This window comes from Pseudorasbora parva, chromosome 15 (genome assembly GCF_024679245.1).
Source record: "Pseudorasbora parva isolate DD20220531a chromosome 15, ASM2467924v1, whole genome shotgun sequence".
NCBI classification, from domain to species: Eukaryota; Metazoa; Chordata; class Actinopteri; order Cypriniformes; family Gobionidae; genus Pseudorasbora; species Pseudorasbora parva.
The window spans coordinates 25,263,123-25,284,458 of record NC_090186.1 but is presented as its reverse complement, the minus strand read 5'-3'; the positions used below and the strand labels follow the sequence as shown (position 1 = coordinate 25,284,458).

Here is a 21,336-nt window from a genome sequence, read left to right as displayed (position 1 = left end):
AAAGAGCAAGCACATTTCCCTTTTATTTCCTCTTATTTCAATACAAAGTCTGTTTGCATGTATAGGGCCCTCAGTGTCTTCTGCACATGCTTTCAGTCTGATAACTTACAGCAAAGAGTGAAATGACTAATATACAGTAATGAGTGAAGTGGCTGCCTGAAATACAAGGCCTGTCCTCGGAAGCCTCCTTAGTCTCAAATAGCTCAGCACATGCTATGTGCTACCCGAAAGAGATGACCACCGGCGGCAAAGAGTGTCTAGCTTGGATGAATTCAGTAATTGGACCCTTGTGCATTTGTAGGGAATATATGGGACATGCATGGGAAAAGGGATACTGTGATCCAATAGGAGGCTTTATACTCTTAAAAGGATAGGTCACCCAAAAGTTACAATTCTGTCATCATTTACCCTCATAATCGATCAAAAAGATCCAAATGTCCCTGTTTTTGGTTCAACAATGAAACTCAACTCATTCCCATTATATGGACTTATTACATTATATTAAAATTACATAATTTATATCCCATTACATTATATTAAAAACAGAAACATTCTTTAAAATATCTTCTTTCTAAAGTAAGCCATACAGGTTTGGATCCACATATGGATAAGTCTTCATTTTTTGGGTGAACTCTCCCTTAAAATTTTGTTAAATGCCTGCAAATACAATGTTCAAATGACATCCGTTTCTATGTACTTTGTTTGCACTGCATAAAATGAAATTTTTAACAAAATATGTTTAAACCAGCATTTGAAAGTTTGGGGTCAGTACAAATTTTTGTGAAATAACTCTCTTAAACTGCATTTATTGTATCAATCCATTTTTCAACAACTACACTAAAACTTGCTCAGTGCCTTATAAGCAAAACCACAAAATGAAAACAATATTGTAATCCAATGTTAAAGCAAAGTTTTGATGCAACGTGCACATTGCAGCATCTCCTGTCTATGATAAAGGAGCAGCAGACATATCAGAGGTTTGGTCTTATGAAGGCAGAGCGAACCAGGCCTATTAGATTAGGCTATTTTTGTACCTGCTCTCCTGTTTAATGGAGTTACATGGCTCTGGATTGCCAGGGCAAAACTGATTTTAAAATAAGAGGACTGACAGGATGCCAGATATAAAAACAAACAATAACTCCATCTTGCATTTGAGTTGAGCTCTGCAAAAAAATTTGGTGGACTGCCACGCAAGAAGCAAAATCAGGGACGTTTAAGTGATTTACAAGAATTTTCAACTCCAGACTAATTCTTACCGCTTGGTTGGAGTACGAGCTCATATTTTTTATTTCTCACTCTCTGTTTGGTTGCAGTACCATCTGCTGATTTCCTAGTACTTGAATGATATAAGCTATTGCACGAGCAAGAAGTGGATGTCACTGACTTTGATTTTGCAGATATTCAGATCCAGAGACCATCATTCTGCAGACCTAGAGCCCCCAAGCTATACCCAACTTTTATCTTCTCACCCGAGCCATGGACCTCTTGCGTTTGATCGCAAGCACAGGTAGGGAGGGCCTCTGCTCTACTTGTACAACGGGAAAGTCTGCAGGCGGAGGGAGGGAGCAATCGTGGGCCTCCATCCCTGTGGGTGGCTCATCCACACTCATGACAAAGTGCATCCAAGCAAAGGTCACTGCAGAGCCTGCAGGCAACTGCTGCTTCCCCCATCCTACCTAGTTAGTCATACTCAACGGGAAAAACATCACTCCATCATCCAATGACGATGAGTGGTGAAATGAAAAAAATAACATAAAAAGAGAGTACAAAGATGATTCAAAAGCTGTGGGGGTGTGGAAAGCTAGATGAGACGGTGAGGATGATCGATGAAGGCCACTTTCCAAAGTCTCTGGCACACATCCTAAAGCCCTCTTTAATTAAAGCTATAGGACCCTGGTCCAGGGCCAGACCTGCGAGCACGTCCTGTCCGTTCATTTGAGGGGATGCGGTTGAGCCAGACCGTGACTCCTGACATTAGCCAGCAGCATTGGGCTAGATGCACAGGAGGAAGAGCAAGAGCTATAGAAAGAGATATTGCGTGACTTCAGCAATGTCTCCTTTTCATGCTTTTATATGTGTATAGGAATTTATCATTTTTTTCATCAATTTTATTCATTTTTATTCAACTTTATTTTCATTACATAACGAAAATCTCTCACAGCAAAATTTTAATTAGTCAAGTTGAGTTAAATATTACGTTACATAATTTGTTCCAAACATCTCAGACTACAACACTGAAATCTAACCACTCACGACATTTTTGTCTTAACACATCTCCTCATTTATTTTGAACTTTGGTGAATACCGTAAGCTAATATTCTTGTTGTGCTGCCTGGTGCACTTTCATTATGGATTTAGACCTTCTGCCAAGTTTCTGAGTGAAATAACAGTTGGTTGTTTAACTGCCTGCTGGCATCCCATCCAACACAAAAAGCTAATTAAATCAATAAGGAAAGGCCAATCCTGAAAACTGCTCCGAATGGTCACTTTAGTAGAAGGTCAACATTTTTGCCTAAATTGATTCCTTCTCTTAACTGTCCAAAATGTCCAAATGTAAATTGACCAACCAGCCTTATGATAGTAACTACAGAGATCCCAATTCTGAATCATACATGCCATGTTAACAATTTTAACTAGGGCTGCACGATTTGGAGAAAATATATAATTGTGATTATTCTGGTTAAAATTGCGAATGCGATTTAAAATGTGATTATTGTTGTTATTATTTTTATTTTATTTTTTTTACACAAATGAAAAGCTTTCAGTAGCTTCTTTAGGGTTTCCCCTTTTTACACACAATAACCTTTCTGTAACTATTGTTAATTTTGTTTTTAAAATGATGAAGTGTGTGAAATAAATTCTTCAAATAAAAAAAAAAAGTGTGTGTATAACATTTTGTGTTTATATATTAATATGACTAATAATAATTATTATGATTTTTATTACTGCTAAAAATATTTAAAAAAAATAAGAAATTTAACCATTACAATAACATTTTCATAATTACTAATTAAATATAGAGTATGTCAGAATAAATGTAACAATATAATAATACTAATACTAATTATTATTATTTATTATTATCATAATATTTTACAGAAAACTTATTTTACAAAAAAAAAAACTGCTGGGTGACCTATTAATATGCAGACAGCCTATGACTAAAATATAGTATGGTGTGTTTGAGTCCTTCAAGCCGTCTAGGGTATTTTCATAATAATAAAGTATATTATAATGCAGTGCTGATTGACATAGACTTCATCACTGTATAGAATACTATAAAATAATGCATCGTCTGCCTCATTCTGTGATGAGAAGCCACATCAGCTCACAAACACTCGACTGACGATATGAAGTGAGTTAAACATGTTATTAAACGTTGTCTTTTGTTCAACAGGTTTATGAACGCTTCACTAGTTTGTGAAGATGTTTGACTCGTGTTGCTTTTTCAAACACGTTATAAGGGACTCAATCTCGCAGTCTTTCAGACGGAGCAGCGTTTAATCCTGATCACAGAGCTACTCTTCTTTAACACACTGGGCATTTATTTATTTAATTAAAATCTCAGCCTTTAAGCTTTCTTAATCGCACATTACCCAAATCGCGATTGCGGTTCGATTTTGATTAATCGTGCAGCCCTAATTTTAACATAATTTTTTTTAATTTTTAAATCCACTCTACCAGTACTTAGTTATTAGGGCTACAACATGCTTCTAGGTCTCTTTAACAATTTCTTAACATTTATTTAAGTTTGTTTATTGATATTCTTTTCTACAGTTTAAAGTTGTGATGAAAAGGAAGTAGTGACAAACCTTTTCTTTCATAATGTGATGTACATCCAAGTGAAACGACTTATCAAAAAAAAAGTAGAGCTTGGTTCTATCCATCGGGTGTTGATTGGATTTTGGGGAGATAGAGGAAGATCTGAATGCAAGCTTGAGGTCGAAAGTAAGAAAGCTGAAATTAAACAAACTAAATGATTAGCAAAAGTCTGGCAGGCACCACCAAAGAGAAAGCAGTCACATGAAAGTTATGACATTTATTAAAAATGACAAGATCCAATAAATCACGTATTTAAAAAAAAAAATAAAAAAAAAAGGGTAGGATGTATTTTCATTTTTATGTCTACTTTAATCAAAGGAGTGCAATCCATGCCTATATGGCAGAAGCAAGGAAAACACTGCAAACTGTTTGTTACACTGCAAAGATTATGGAATTATTTAGCAATTATAATAAACTAAAAGGTTGGATGTGAGCAAAATTTGTAAAGTATGCCACACCAGCACAAAAGATTTTAGAAACACAACCAATCAGTCTTCAAACATATGTGTCTTGGTATCATATTCATATTCACACACAGGTGACAAAACAACTCAGACACAATGTACAAAGTTCACAACATTAAATCTTGATTCTAAATAGGGCAGCGATTTGTTTTATCTGCAAAGATATGTGCCTATCCCAGATAGCACTGTTGATAGTAACGGTTTTAAAAGCCAATTATGTTAATCCTACCTAAGGCTGTACCTGCTCTACACTGTAAGATACAAACTTTTTAGGATCTTGGTGTTACCTTTGTCTTTTCAACAAATGAACAGAAATGCAGAGTGTACACCTGTATCATAAATGTAACTATATCGGTAGTTGGCCACACACTAAATGAGACACTTAAAGTTGAAAATCTGAAAGTTGATGAAACACCTAGTTATGATTTATATTACATTCCCAATCTTAAATAGCATTCTACCTTCCTAAGTGTGATAGATTATGAGGATATATTATACATGCATGCAGCCTCCTCCATTCTAAAACGTCTTGATTCAGTCTACCATGCTTCTTTACGCTTTATTACAAATGCAAAATCCCTTACTCATCATTGCGTTCTTTATGAGATGGTTGGTTGGACATCACTTACTATACGAAGAAAACAGCATTGGTAAAATTTTATTTATAAAGCAATGCTAGGTAAACTTCCAGCATATCTTTGTACTTTTCTTTGTGTTTGTTCTGGCAGTTACCAGTTGCGCTCTTCAAAGTGTTTGCTTTTAAATGTACCTAGAGTTTTTACTGAACTGGGGAAAACTGCATTTTCCTATTATGGACCTTTGGCATGGAATAATTTGCAAAAAGATTTAAAATGAGAGAAATTGGTGTCTATCGGTGAATTTAAAGGCATCATAAAGAAAGTAGTAATGAAGGCATGTGATTGTTTTTGTTGAGAGAATCCTATGTATTACTATTTATTTTTATTATTATACTTAATGTATTTTAATATGTTGTCAGACTGTATGGCTGCTACCTTGGCCAGGTCTCTCGGGTAAAAGAGATTTTAATCTCAATGAGACTTCCTGGTAAAATAAAGGTAAATCATTTTCAAGTACAGGCACACTACAAAATAAAGCATTCAAACTAAATGCAAACTGCTGCATCATGAGAATTGTGATCAGCCTCTCTAGTATGTAATTAACCTAAACTGGAAAGCATTAATCAGCAGTACATAAAAAGCTTCATGGCTTCCCCTCGAAGCTAAGACTCAAAGGTCTTGAACTTATTTGCAGCTTAGCATACCATCTTGTGCACACAACAACTGCATGGATTTCAGCCAATGATTGTCAATCTACTAATGCTCCTCAAATACCAATGTAACATTAGCAGATAAGCTCGACAACACATTGGACAGAGGGGAAGGTGACTGTACGAGTGTGTGAGCAGAGGTGAATGGCTCCTGATTCATCAGATTCTTTACTTTATGCCAGGTGAATTTCTCAATTTCACAGTCAGCAAAAACATCAGTGGGAGTCACACCTCTCGTCCTTCTGCACCACAGTCCAGTCCTCATACTGCAGACAAGATCTTACTTATGAAGAAAACTAGCTTTAAATTTCTTCTGTTTAAAAAGATCAATGAACCTTAGAACATCTGGGGCTGTTCACAAAACATTTTATCTTACCACTAAGAGTTCTCCTAAATGGCAGTAAAAGTTCTTAGTTACACGTTTTCTCTTAAAACCTATTCACAAAGATGCTGAGAGCAACTTTTACTAATGAAAAGAGAGAAATCTTAAGCTTGGCGTAAGAGTGGGGTGGACCTCGTTGCTATGGAAGATCTCACTACTACTCTTACTAACTATGACCACAATGATTGGCTGATAGGGGAGGGGTCTCTGTTAGCGATTGAAATATAGAAATATTTTTTCATGTTGCCATATTCAAATAAAAATATTGCCATATTCAATTAAAGTTTTAAAAAATTAGGCCAAGAAGTGTCACAAATTAAACTAGTATACGTTCAGCTAATTGTTAGACTCTAACATGTCTTCATTTCGTGAGTTTGCAGAATTCAAGCGGTCTATCTAATCAGCGTGAGAGGAGGTACACAGCCAAGAGCCGACTCACCAAGTTACCTCGCCAGTTTTCTGCATCCCTCCCTCCCCGTTCCTCACTCTGTAATGTGGGGCAGAACTCTGGGTTTGCAGCACTAAATTTCAAGCTTGGAGCCCTTGATCCCCTCGGACAGTGCACCTAATATTCTTATATTTTTTTACTCTATTCAATAATTGTTACATGTAAACTCGTAAAAACAACTGCCAAAGGTAATCTGACATTATTTTTTTTATTCAAGATAAGCCTACATATATTGCCTCAATATTGTATAGTGTCTTTTGGCGGATTGCAGCAACCCATTAGGATTGTTGGTCTTAGTGACTTAGGAGTCTTCTCGACTATAGCATTCATGGATTTAGGAGCAAGTTTTAGCGCTAACATGCTTTGTGAAATACTCTTAAAACTAAAATTTAGGAGTCCTAAAATTAGGACTGACGCCCATTGTTTTTGAGTTTCTCCTAAATTGGCAAGTTAGGAGCTACATTTAGCCTTAAAGGGATACTTCAAACTTCGACTCGGCGCAGTAAAAAGTCCCACCTGAAACATCCTCCCACACATCTCCCTCTCTGATTTCTGTCAATAGGGGGGAGGGGGAGATGTGAGGGAGGATGTTCCAGGCGGGACTTTTTACTGCGCTAAGTCGAAGTACTCTCAGAAGTGCTATTCCGCCATACATTATAGTTCTCCTTTTTAATCCGCATATAAAAGCACCACATTTTATTTTATGTCATCATACTTTATCGTTCAGCTATTCGTGTAACTGTATTTAAATAGAGGAAACGTGGAGGTGTTTGGTCGCTTCTAACTTGATCTCTATTTGGTAACATACTGAATGGACTGGGCTTAGTGGGCTAAGCTAAATGCTATCAGAATGTCACCGCGCGTCAGAGAGATTAAGTGCACACACTGAGACGAGAGAGGTATGTATCAACTCGTTTAATATGAAAAGGCAGTGAAGTATCCCTTCAAGATGTTTTGTGAATACGGCCCATGAAACCTAACATTGAAATTAAGTCAAAATGTGTAAAAAAAAGCATGGCTCACCAACATCTGCAGTCCCAACATCCGCTCTTCGACATACTAAAACATACACCAAGTGTCTTTATATTTTATACTGGCCAAAACCAGACCAAGACCAGCAACAGCAATTGCAGAGCCAAAATGTAGTGATGTAAAATACAGGCAACATACATGACCCTTTCTACATCTTGGAAAGCACAGTAGTGTATACACACACACAAAATTCACCTGCAAATATTACACATTCACTGAGAAATAAAATAAAATGGCACTATAATAGCTTTCTGTGAGTGAAGGGACCACGTTAGCATTGCATAGTCACAGTTAAGTGTGCCAATCTTTAACTGTACACATATTCTTTTACATTGTTATGTAATGTAACACTTCACAGAAGCAGAGCCACTGACTGCCTTCTCACTGTGTAGGACAATTTTACATTTCTGACACAGCAATTTTCCCTATAGCAAGATATCCTACTTGCACACATTTGAATAATTCAGTAGTGTGATAAGCGGGAGGATTTTCAGCAATCGGTCACGCTGCACAAGCAAAAACATTGCCTGGTATCGCAGAAATCTGCTGTCACCTGCCGTGATTTCGCCGGATGAGAAGATACAGAGAGATGAATTTGTTTCCCTTCTGCTTAGTGTCACAATGTGTTTTTGATTTGGCTACACTTAATTACTTCCTAAGATACTGAAACGCTTAATTAATGCTGACATGCTTTGAATTAGCATAAACAGGCAGATACACTGACAAAACAGCCCTCTGGACAGGGAGACATTAGATTTGCTTTTTCTCTCCCTTACTGTGATTGTCAGGAGGGGGAGTCAAGTCGACAGGCCCGGAGGGAGAACGGCTGACAAGAGGAAAGAAGTACTTGCCATTTCAAAGCTCTCTGTGTTATCCTGTTGTTTTTAGGAAGCAACTTTCTGCCTAGATTTTAGAGAAAAACATCACGTTCCACAAAACGACTACCCATAAACAATTACACAGTCTTGACTGAACTAGAGTAGGCTTATTAGTTAGGCAAAAAAAGAAAAACACCCTATAAACCAACCTGAAGATATATGGTTGATGAAAAATCTAAAGATACTCTATTTTTATATTGGTGCATATTTTGTGCAACACCAAAAATTACACAGATCACAACACAATGAAATCACAACACAATGAAATCGCCACAACACAACGGAAACAAGCCACAACACAATGAAATCGCCACAACACAACGAAATCGCCACAACACAACGAAATCGCCACAACACAACGGAAACAAGCCACAACACAATGAAATCGCCACAACACAACGAAATCGCCACAACACAACGGAAACAAGCCACAACACAATGAAATCGCCACAACACAACGGAAACAAGCCACAACACAACGAAATCGCCACAACACAACGGAAACAAGCCACAACACAACGAGATCGCCACAACACAACGGAAACAAGCCACAACACAACGAGATCGCCACAACACAACGGAAACAAGCCACAACACAACGAAATCGCCACAACACAACGGAAATGCTCCAGACCACGAGGGGGCTCTCGGAGTGCAATAAAGTTAGATTGGCCAGTCTTACAAAGATATAAACACTATGATCATTTTTAAGTGTGTATGTCGACATGAAATATAAATTCAAAATCACCTACATGCATTATAGCTGCTTATTTATTCTCCAAAACGCTTTTTACTCTCTAGCACGGCGCTTGATGCCCAAGGAAACGTCTGCCAATTGCACCATGCACTGAAAAAAAAAAAATCAGGTCTCCAATTAAAAATTTTCAAATGACTGATCACATCTACATTTTTCAGTTGGCTGAACTGAAATTCTGTGAATTAAATTGCATCAATTCACAGAATGTCAATTCGGCCAACTGAAAAATGTAGATGTGATCAGTCACTTTTCAATTGGAGACATTTTTTTATACAGTGTGCAGTTTAAACATAATTTGTATGAATTAAAATTACTTTTAAAATTTTAAAACAGACATGTTAAAATTCCGTTGTGTTGTGGCGATATCATTGTGTTGTGATTTAATTTAGTACGGCTGCACTACTGGGCCACCATAGGTATCTCCTTGAATGGCTAATTTTGAAATTCTATATTCTTGACTGAAATAAAAATAATAATTTAAAAAATAATTATTTATTTTAAGTGATTTTAGACATCACAATATTGTAATGTACAATTTGAGATTTGCTAAAGATATTAAGTTATTAATATTAATAATAATGTTTTTAAAGATTAACTAAGTTAGATGATGGAGTAGTACTTTTCTGCAACCCCTACCACAACTGCAAACAGCATCTTGATTGACACATAGGTTAGCGCCATAAAAATATCAAATTCTTCACAGCTTAAAGTAAAAGCCTGTGAAGACGGGCTCTTGGGGCTTTTAGGTTACTATAATTTGTCAAAACAACAATCCTAGTGTCTTTGAACACCTCTGTAAGGTTAGCAGAGTTTGCCATGCGTTTCTGACTACCACACATGCCCTTTTTTGGGCTTAAAAGAGTGTGTTCTTTTCCAAGAGCCCAGGAGCAATCCCATCTAATCTACTTCCCCTCATCTACATCCTCAGCAGTTCTGTTAAAAATAGAATCAGACTAATCTTGAGATAAAAATGTGTACAATTTGGTAATATTCTGAGTTTAATCAGCACTGTGTGCCGCTGCAATAGGATTATTATGAAGACAATACGACAGAGCAATACAGCATAACATTATCCATTGTAGAAAAATGGAATCCATCTTGTTATTTTATCGGTTTCAGTCTAGTCTTTTGAGTGTGTAAGAATGTCAATTACTACTTCAAGAATCAGTTTATCCAGCAGGATGCTTCCAAAATGTAGTCAAAGTTAAACTGACATTTAATCCTACTATTAGGTTTAGGGCGGTAGCGCTTATTGCAATCAGGCCCTCTGAAGCATTTCCTTTTGCACAACTAATACATTGCTTAGTTTAAACCTTTTATCGCTGCTTCAATAACGACAGGTGTGGGAGTCCTCATTAAATGCAACTTCCTCATGAATAATTTTAATAAGCTAATGTTAAAGTCATTTCGCCCCTAAAGGCAAAGCCTGTCACCAGCCTTCAACTGGTTACTTATCAAAACCGCCTTTTAGAGTTAAATCCTTAGCCCTTGCACGGTTGTTAATAGCTATGTTGCATTTCACCCTCAAACATTTCATGTCACAGTTAACGACTGAAAACATTAAAGTCTTTTAGGCTGCTCATTGTAAAAAAATGTTTTTTTTAAATCGCTGATGTAGCAAGCATGTATATAGTTGGTACGGAAAGTATTCAGACCCCCTTAATTTTTTTACTCTGTTATTATGCAGCCATTTGCTAAAATCATTTAAGTCCATTTTTTTCTCATTATACACACTGCACCCCATATTGACGGAAAAACACAGAATTGTTGACATTTTTGCAAATTTATTTAAAAAAGAAAAATGGTCCTAAGTACAGACCCTTTGCTCAGTATTTACTAGAAGCACCCTTTTAATCTAATACAGCCATGAGTTTTTTTGGGTAAAGATGCAACAAGTTTTTCACACCTGGATTTGGGGATCCTCTGACATTCTTCCTCACAGATCCTCTCCAGTTCTGTCAGGTTGGATGGTAAACATTGGTGGACAGCCATTTTCAGGTCTCTCCAGAGATATTCAATTGGGTTTAAGCCAGGGCTCTGGCTGGGCCATTCAAGAACAGTCACAGAGTTGTTCTGAAGCCACTCCTTCATTATTTTAGCTGTGTGCTTAGGGTCATTGTCTTGTTGGAAGGTGAACCTTCGGCCCAGTCTGAGGTCTTGAGCACTCTGGAGAAGGTTTTCGTCCAGGATATCCCTGTACTTGGCCGCATTTATATTTCCCTCGATTGTAACCAGTCGTCCTGTCCCTGCAGTTGAAAAACACCCCCACAGCATGATGCTGCCACCGCCTTGCTTCACTGTTGGGACTGTATTGGACAGGGGATATTTTTCTCCACACATACCACTTAGAATTTATATCACTTAGGCCAAAAAGTTATATCAGGCCAGATAATCTTATTTCTCACAATCTTAGAGTCCTTCAGGTGTTTTTTTTAGCAAACTTTCATGTGTCTTGCACTGATGAGAGGCTTCCGTCAGACAACTCTGGTATAAAGCCCTGACTGGTGGAGGGCTGCAGTTCTGATTGACTTTCTACAACTTTCTCCCATCTCCCAACTGCAGCTCTGGAGCTCAGCCACAGTGATCTTTGGGTTCGTCTTTACCTCTCTCACCAAGACTCTCCTCCGATAGCTCAGTTTTCCCAAAGCCAGCTCTAAGCAGGGTTCTAAGAAGCCTGGCCAGCTCTAAGAAGGGTTCTGGTCATCCCAAACATCTTCTATTTAAGGATTATGGAGGCCACTGTGCTATTAGGAACCTTAAAGGTCCCGTTCTTCGCGATTCCATCTTTCAAACTTTAGTTAGTGTGAAATGTTTCTGTTGGAGCATAAATGGTACCTGTAAAATTATAAAGCTCAAAGTTCAATGCCAAGCGAGATATTTTATTTAACAGAAGTTCCCTTTCAAAGCCTACAGCGAACGGCCGGTTTGGACTACACCCCTGCACCTTCATGAATAACGTCACTAGAACTGTTTGTTGACTAACCCTCCGCCCACAAGTACACGCAAAATAGGGGGCGTGGTCTTGTTGCTCTCCCACTTGGAGAAGAGCGCGCATTCAGCGCTTGTATCTCCCCGTTAGGGTAAGAGGCGGGACCTTTCCGGGCAAAGTGCGCTAAGCTGCTGTCCAATCACAACACGGGAAACGCTGGCCCAATCAGAACTCGTTACGTGTTTCTGAAGGAGGGACTTCATAGAACAAGGAAATCATCAGGCCGTTTTTAGGACAGAGAAAACAGCGCTGTACAGATATGTAAATTGTGTGAAAAATACTGTGGTTTTTTACACGCGAAACATGAACTCATGTTATATTGCACACTGTAAACATAATCAAAGCTTCGAAAACACGTGAAGAATGGGACCTTTAAGTGCAGAAAAAAAATTTGTAACCTTGGCCAGATCTGTGTCTTGCCACAATTCTGTCTATGAGCTCTTCAGGCAGTTCCTTTGACCTCATGATTCTCATTTGCTCTGACATGCACTGTGAGCTGTAAGGTCTTATATAGACAGGTGTGTGGCTTTCCTAATCAAGTCCAATCAGTATAATCTAACACAGCTGAACTCAAATGAAGGTGTAGAACCATCTCAAAGATGATCAGAAGAAATGGACAACACCTGAGTTAAATATATCAGTGTCAAAGCACAGGGTCTGAATACTTAGGACCATGTGATATTTAAGTTTTTCTTTTTTATAAATCTTAAAAAAATGTCAACAATTCTGTGTTTTTTCTGTCAATACGGGGTGCTGTATGTACATTAATGAGATACATTTTTTTTTACTTAAATGATTTTAGCAAATGGCTGCAATATAACAGAGTGAACATTTTAAGGGGGTCTGAATACTTTCCGTACCCCCTGTACATGAGGCAGGTATTGATGCAAGGCACATACTAATGTATTTGTCATACATTTTTTTCCCAAAGAGCTTGCTGTTGTTGTGAAAGTATATTACTCGGGCTTAAACCAGAAGGCTAAAACTCTAGAGGCAGATTGATTTCACAACCCTTTCAATGCTGAGGCCTCATTGATCTGGCTTTCCTGAGTGCCTGACAGGGACCCCTGATGACAAATCTAAAACTTCCTCCCCCTGTAATAAAGCGAATTGAGCTTTGTGTCAATTGTGAACAGCAACGTACTTTCCGGCCATGTCCATTTCTCAAAATGGGAAATATCAGGAAATGAAAATTGTTTCAGCAAGAAGGGCAATCTATTAAACTGCTTATAAGCTACCTTCAAAAACGACGCCGACAAAATCTGATTAAATGAACTCGCCTGTCTTTTTGGCAAAGCGTGCAGCCACTGCCAATTCATTCATTTTGGGGATTGAACACAGCAATTGAACCACAGATTCTGACAACATGACACTGAGATAAAAATCCCACTTGTTCAAATCCTACATTGCAAGATGTATTTGTGACACATAGAAAGCTACATGAACACCTTTCAGAGGTGATGCAGAGAAATGTGTCATGCCATTAGTCGACTATAACACGTTTATATCAATTTAATAACTTAAATATATACTGATGGAGGGGGTTTACTAAACCATGAGCATTTAATAGGCTATATAGGTGTAATTTATAGGCTATTTCACAGTAAAGCACACGCATATTGCTTGCCGCAAAGCACCAGCAGAAGTAATGATTATGAATGTGTCGAGGGGAAAAAAGGCAAGGAGACATTTTTATTATTTATTAATAAAGTAGTATTTGAGTCAGTGTCAGTTGCAAATATGAAGTTGGCAAAGCTGACTCGCCATCTCTGCAGTAGGGCTGTGCGATATTGAAGAAAAATGCGATATGCGATATCTTGTTAAATAATGTGATATTCAATATGCGATACGATATTGCTATTAGTGTGTAAAATCTATTTAAATTATATTTTTAAAAAGTTTTTTAAAAATTAGAATTATATTATTTATGTGTTTCACATTCTTTTTGGGAAAAGAAAGCATTGCTACAACTTCTGAAAGTGACCAGCAGTGTTTTAGCAAAAATGTATGTCATAAATCTTACAATATAACTTTAACATCAATGTAAACAAACAAAAAATATAATGCAAATATTTAAATACCAAAAACTCTTTGCTTTACTTTGCAATTTATAGTTATATCAACCTAAAACTGAACATCAAGAGCATCCAGGCAAACAAAAACAGTTGAACTAGGGGTGGACTATTATTTGTATTTTTATTTATCTTTGTTATTAAAAATAAAAACAGTAGTCTTCATTAAATATACCCTAATACATAATAAAGCCACAAAAGACTGATTTTCTCTTGTTCTTTCGTTGTTTGACACAGTTTACTTGTATTATTAGCAGGTTTACTGTATTAGCCGTCTGTCACTTTAAGAGCTAATGCACTGATCCTATTGACACGCATTCTGATATTGCATGATATATATATATATATATATATATATATATATACAGTGGTGGAAATGGCCGAAATTCACTGGGCGGACTGTAGTTTGGAGATGTTTTATTTAAGATAGGCTACCTTCTAATTAAGTTGTCCTCAGGTTAAGTGGCGGATATGCGAACAGGGATCGCTTTGACAATGTTGTCATCTCAAAATGTTTTCAGTTCTTAGCACATCATTGTCATGTGAACCCATGGCCGTCGGAGGCTAATTAAAAAGTTGGTGAGTCCCAATAGTAGCTGGTGAAAAATATTATAGGTGTGGATTTTTTTTTTGCGCATACATCAAGTTTTGACGCAAATCGATTAGAGGTTCGAGTCCGCCTTTTATCACACTCGCTCTACTACCTTTTCCCATTACATCAAAATAATAATAATATTTTGTTAAATTTAGATAGTGCTTTTCTAGCCACTCAAAGTGCTTTACATGGAGGGGGAATCTCCTCAACCATCACCAGTGTGCAGCATCCACCTGGATGATGCGACGGCAACCATATTTGCGCCAGAACGCTCACCACACACTAGCTGATTGGTGGAGAGGAGACAGAGTGATTAAGCCAATCAGGAGAGGGGGAGGATTAGGAGGCCATGATGGACAGGGGCCAATGGGTCAAATTTGGCCAGGATGCCGGGGTTATACCCTACTCTTTATCGAAGGACATCCTGGGATTTTTAATGACCACAGAGAGTCAGGACCTCGGTTTAACGTCTCATCCGAAGGACGGTGCTCTTTGACAGTATAGTGTCCCCATCACTACACTGAGGTTTTAGGACCCACACAGACCCCAGGGTGAGCGCCCCCTGCTGGCCTCACTAACACCTCCACCAGCAGCTACCCGGATTTCCCAAGGTATCAGATATCAGATCAGAAAGGCATTTATTTTCAATAAAAATTGAGAAAGTTATTAGAAAGGGTGAAATAAAGCGTTTAACATGTGTTTAATAATAAGTGTTTCTCGGTTAAGGGTAGGTAAACAGACATGCTGAATTAGAGACGATAAAAGTGAGTGGGTCCAATATCATTGGTCTTAAAAAGTGGGTGGGTCTTGTCCCACACACACACAATGGTTCCGACACCTATGTGTGAACCCTAAAGTTACAATTTCCCACCATGCTATTAGATATTAGATTTTAGCGAGATATTAAATGTTACTTGATTAAATAAATAAAATAATAATTGCCAGGTAAACTGTTGTCTGCCACCCCCCATTTCAGTATTTGCTATGCTCAGGGGAAAAAAAGGACTAGGACTACTGACAAATAAAAATAAAGAAAATAACAAATAAAGAACCAATAACTTGAATACAAGCAGCAGCACAAATAAATACCGTCAAGCAAAGATACTCATAAAATAAACAATGTTTGTCAGGTTTTTTCTAACAGTTTTTAGGTACAGAAATTGAATAAAGTAATCAGATGTAAAATAACTGTAACTGTTTAAATTAAAGATGAATCATTATTAAACTTACAAAAGCTATTCAATCAAGAGCAGTGAGTGATGTCTTTATCTTTTGTTTGACTTTAAACAGACAGCAGTAAAGACTGCCCCTTTAAGACCTAATATGCATCGGCTTTCTTGACTCTACACAGTTCACTTAAGGCATATACAGACTATGTCTGCTTGATACTCATCAAGATGAACATGTTGACATACTTTTTGTGCGAGTTTGTCCGTTCAAGCGCAAGACTTAAAAGAGAACTCAATATTCGCGCACTGACGTGTGCACACTTTGGGACGAGTGCACAGAGACAGATTTTCTCACAGTGCACGCGAGTTCTCATTCGCATCTTCTGGCAAATATACCCAGGTGATGACGGTGAAAACGACTGGTCATATTCGGACATACGGCAGCACTCGCATGCATGAACAGTTTACAAAGAGAGACCGTTTTGGCCACATTTTATCTTTTATTATCGCTGTTGTAATGTATCAGCAAGTATCCATCGACAGAAACATACATAAAGCATTATTTTCAAGTTAGTCCATATAGGTGCATCATCAGATGTGAGATGAACTGCGGTGCAAGTGCACCCTCACTCACACACTCACTCACGGCACCCCTGCTCTCGTCAGACGGCACGTTAGGGTGACGCGTCACCCCGGTTTGGAAACACTGCCTTAACAGAGCACCATTTAATATAACAGTTTCTATTCAGATTTTCAGTCAAAATCATTTCAGATAATTTACCTCAGGCGGTTTGTTTTGAACTGAAGTTCTGTGAGGAATAATACGAATAAAATGTGCACATAATGGAGAAATATTTCCATCGGCTGCAGTCTGCCGGTATTGGCCAATCACAAAAGTCGACATTGCGCATCCATTATCACCGAATATTTCACAGAAGTTTGTATTAGACATTACGTTACGTTTATGTGGCTATTACATTGTGGACTATTGAGTGGCTAAAATATTTTAATTAATTTCCACAATAAAAAAGTAAACCTAACCATTTTTTTTCCAAATGGAACTCCGTCCCCCCTCGAAATTCACTCCCCGGACTTCGTCCCCCCGCGTACCCCCCCATTTCCACCCCTATATATATATATATATATATATATATATATATATATATATATACACAAACGCAATGGTTTTATATATTGATCATGCCTAGCATATGAGCAAGCATATGTGCTCAGAACACGAACGCAATGGTTTTATATATATATATATATTCTATTAGTCATGCAGCAAAAACTCATGACTAACTTGAACATGAACGAAATCTGTATCAGGAATTTTTCGCACTCACACAAAACTCCTACTCCCGCTGGATTTCACCAAGGTAAATGTGACTGGATGAGTAAATTAAGCCACATTTCTGTTTTTAGTGATTGAAATACAGTGGTAGGTGCTGTATATGGACCGCACATGCCCAAAGATTGCACATTATTTTTCTTCTTTAGAGAGGTGAGTTGATCTACATATTCATGGCTCGAAACATATGTAAAATTGAGAGGCCTGAGCAGCAGTTCTATGAATGTTTAGCCTTCCAGGTCTCATGTTACTGAAAACTATGAATCAGGACTGCAGTGACATTACAGGGTAGCGCTCCTCACCAGTTGGAGCCAGGAGCCTTGGGGGAGGTGGAGGAGGGGGTGGAGGCGGTAATGGTGGGTAGGGCCTACACTGGCATGGCAACTGGCAGCTCCCTTCCAGCAGTTCCACTGTGGTTCGGGAGCATGACTTCTGGAGCTCCCCTGTTGCAAACTAGGGTGAAGAAAACAGCACAAATTAGATTAGTGTTTGTGTCAATTTCATCACCATGCCATGTATAGTACAACAAAAACGAGCATAGTAAGTTGAGATTTTCCGCAATAGTGCTTATAATTTACAATGAAGAGGACACCACAACACAAGCACTCTCTTTTTTCTCTCTGCATGCTGGCGAATGGGAGCTCCCTCCCACTAAAGTGGAGAATGAAGGGTGTGTGGAGGCTGAGGTCTCTCAAAGAGAGCACCCACCCACACCACAGAGCCTCAGACCCCCAGAGGAGTGGGAGTATTGAGGGGTGAACCCTGACACTGCCTCCCTCTAATAGGCCATCCTGGAAACACTTTTGCTAGTCTTGTGAGCACTGTTGTCACAGGGGACAGTAGTAAAGGACCAAAAGCCATGTCTCCAGAAAACAGCTGAAATATCAATGACTGTAGCCAGTGCTGGAACTGAGAGGAGGGGGGTGCAATTTTAATAAAAAGTAGAGCATACACTAGTCAAGTAGTAAATACTACTCTGTGTATGATCAAAATATTACACATGAATGTTTTTCCTTTCAACCATCAAGTGCAGTGCATTCAAGTGAAATCTTCATTAACTATTATCCAAACCTAAGCATATTGATTGAACTGGCGTAGGTTTAATTTGCAAATAAATAAATGACGTATTTAAATGCCATTTTTGATTTAATAGCTGTCAATTCCTAAAATACAATGGGGTCTGACAGTGATTGATACACAATTGACGTTATATGTTAATAACTAGATACTTTTATAAATTAGATCAATCTCAGCGCAGTAGATAATCAAACAGTGTGACCGTTATGCACGTGCACTTTCGTTACGGTCCGCTATTGTACTTGACTATGAATTATCATCAACGACTGAACTGCTCAGTCCAACTTACCTGCAATAACGGAAAAAATACTGAGAGAAAACAGTGACTGCACAAAAACGGCAAAAAACCCAAACTGAGCGGCAATAAATTTCGGATAAACATTCCTCTTCTGTCTCTTCACAGTCCACCTGGCGAGGACGCGAGTCTGAGGCGCATAAAAGTCATTTATTATCCGCTCCTCAAGGCTTACCAACGATGTTCTCCCCGAGTTTGAGCAGATGCGGTCTCTGAAACATTCTCGTCCAATTACAGCGACAATAATTGGTGACATGGAAGGGTTTGAAGCGACATAGGAAGGACGCTAGCGCTGTTTCAGAGGAAAGTTATTGATCCTCCGCACGAGCCGTATCCACACAAGAGTTGCGAAGCAAAGTTCTCTCCGCGCGCGATTCTATGTGAGTCGAGCGCTGAATCAGGATTCATTTCTTGCCAGGCACGATGAGATGATGTCAGTACACGGCACAGAAGTTACTGACAGTCAATACTGCACGGAGAACACACGCTGGCTCGGCGAATTGCTCGGATGCCGGTGCTCAAATAGGTCCCAAAACTGTAGACCGTGGATTCACCTCTTCATTACTTCTACAGCACCAGCTGACGTGAAGGCGTCCAGTGAGTGACGCGCGTTAAGATAACGCACTATTAATATGATAGCCATTTACATTAGCGACGAAATCACGTTTTCTGTCGCTCTCGGATTGAGAGAAAGAGATGTATTTAATTAACGAGGACCCTTAGGGTTACGTTTGGTTAGGTCACGTAAGCATGTATTCGGGGTGAGTTGAATGTAGCTACTCTGCAGAGTAGACAGACACAGACCACACGAGGCAGTAAGAAGAGAGAAACCCGAGGGGGAGGGGGGCAGTTTGCCTCATAGCTTTTGTTTAGGTGGCAGAATTTTAATTTTAGCTTGCGTGATAAATTAAATGACGTGTGTGTGTGTGTGTGTGTGTGTGTGTCTGTGTGTGTGTGTGTGTGTGTGTGTGTGTGTGTGTGTGTGTGTGTGTGTGTCATCTATTACCATCCAAATGGGATTTGAGTAACAGCAGCATTTTTTTCCTAATTAAAAGATCTCAATTAATTAAATATGGCATGAAAGCCAAAATTGTAAATAAGAAATTGTAAATGGCAGTAAAAGTGGCAACATTGTAAAGTCTCGGACAGGAGGTGCAGGTGTTAGTATAAACACTTCTAGTTTAGTGTGGCTTGTGTCGGAATGATGATTTTTGTTTGATGGAACAAAACAGGATCAAATCTAATTTACACAAAGCATCAGTGCTAAAACTTTAGTCCAGTGGAAAGCTGGCATGTGTGCTTTGTAGTATTACATAAGTTTTTTGTCTTTGAATTAGGTCATGGAGGCAATACAGCATACTGTTTGAACATTCATAATACATTCTGTCCATTTATATGTACATTTTCATTTCTGTTCATAGATAACTTTGTAGCAGATAGAAATTCCAACCTTAAATGTAGAGGAGGTACGACAGTTTGTTCAGTAGTCTGTACTGTTTTATACCTGGATGTCGGTTATTTAGCTTGAACGACACTGATAATAGCCTACATATTTAAAAAAAATAAATAAATAACAATAAATAAATAGTATATATATATATATATATATATATATATATATACTGTCCAGCTTATATGTCTAATAAGTATTTAAATATAATCATAAAGAAAAATCTGGCATCACATTTTGTTTATTGGCATATTTTTGGGAGGATCTTTTCTCATTAATTTATTCTCCCACCTCTTCCTCTACCAAACTGCAGTGTGTGGTGACAGCTTACATTTTTGCTCTACCCCCCCCCCCCCCCCCAATCAGATTTAATTAGAACGATGAGCCCTCTGATGTGATCATCCTAAATGAGGTTGCTCGAGTAAATCACCAAAGCAATAAATTCTACCCAGAATAAATTGAATCTTAATTTATAGGTTTTGTTTTATGGACTGAGTTACAGTCTGCCAGCACCTTAGACACCCTGTCTCCAATGTGTTGCTTCTGTTTAATCACAGCGATCATTCATTGGCTCTTGATTTATTCATTCGGTAAACACCACCAGGATTATTTAGTGCAGTTTAAACACACCTTTAACTAATGATCCGAAAGTAATGACAGTAATTTAAAGTATTATTTAGTCAATATTTATTTTAAAAAATATACTTTTCATAAAAGATTCCGAAAACCAGTGCAATGCTATTAGAAATGCAGGCGCCATGCATGCGTTCTCCTGAGTGCTGGACGAATGTAGTCAATAGGAATCAGTGTAAGTGCTAGGTTTTAGTGATAGGCTCTAGTCCAAGTTAATGCCATTTCATTAGTTGTGACATGGCGTACTGCAGAGTAGATTAGAAATAGGAAGTGGGGTCGCAGAACAAGGAGGGGTGTATTCAGACAATAGCTGATCCTACAGCGTGATGCCAGGAAGTCCTGCTTGGTCTGCAGCAGTCCTCTCCCCTGCCTGCTGACCAACCCTAAAGGGTGCTGTAATCTTGTTAAAAAAAAGAGATTGATGGCTCTTTGTACATTAAGGTAGATCTGTCCGATTGTTCATCCAATTGAGTCTAGGCCATTAGGCCCTATTCAATCAAGATGAGCTCACGCTGATTCTTTTCCTTCCTCTCTGTCTTTTCGATTTCTGTCCCTTATCTCCCGGCCTTGAATTCTTTATTTGTTCTTCCTCACCTAAAGAAACCCTCAGTCTATTCTGGGCTTTTTTTTCTGC

General features: G+C 38.3%; 1 protein-coding gene across 1 annotated transcript in view; it reads right to left on the bottom strand.

Annotated features, from left to right (window-relative positions):
* Positions 1-19,406, bottom strand: part of prima1 (proline rich membrane anchor 1) — a 55,256-nt gene extending 35,850 nt beyond the window's left edge. The window contains exons 1-2 of the mRNA XM_067417446.1: positions 18,614-19,406; positions 17,550-17,700 (exon numbers count right to left, since the gene is read on the bottom strand). Of these exons, the coding sequence (XP_067273547.1) occupies positions 17,550-17,700; positions 18,614-18,706 (244 nt within the window). The 5' untranslated portion in view covers positions 18,707-19,406. The remainder of the gene's footprint in view (positions 1-17,549; positions 17,701-18,613) is intronic.
* Between the last annotated feature and the right edge of the window lie 1,930 nt (positions 19,407-21,336).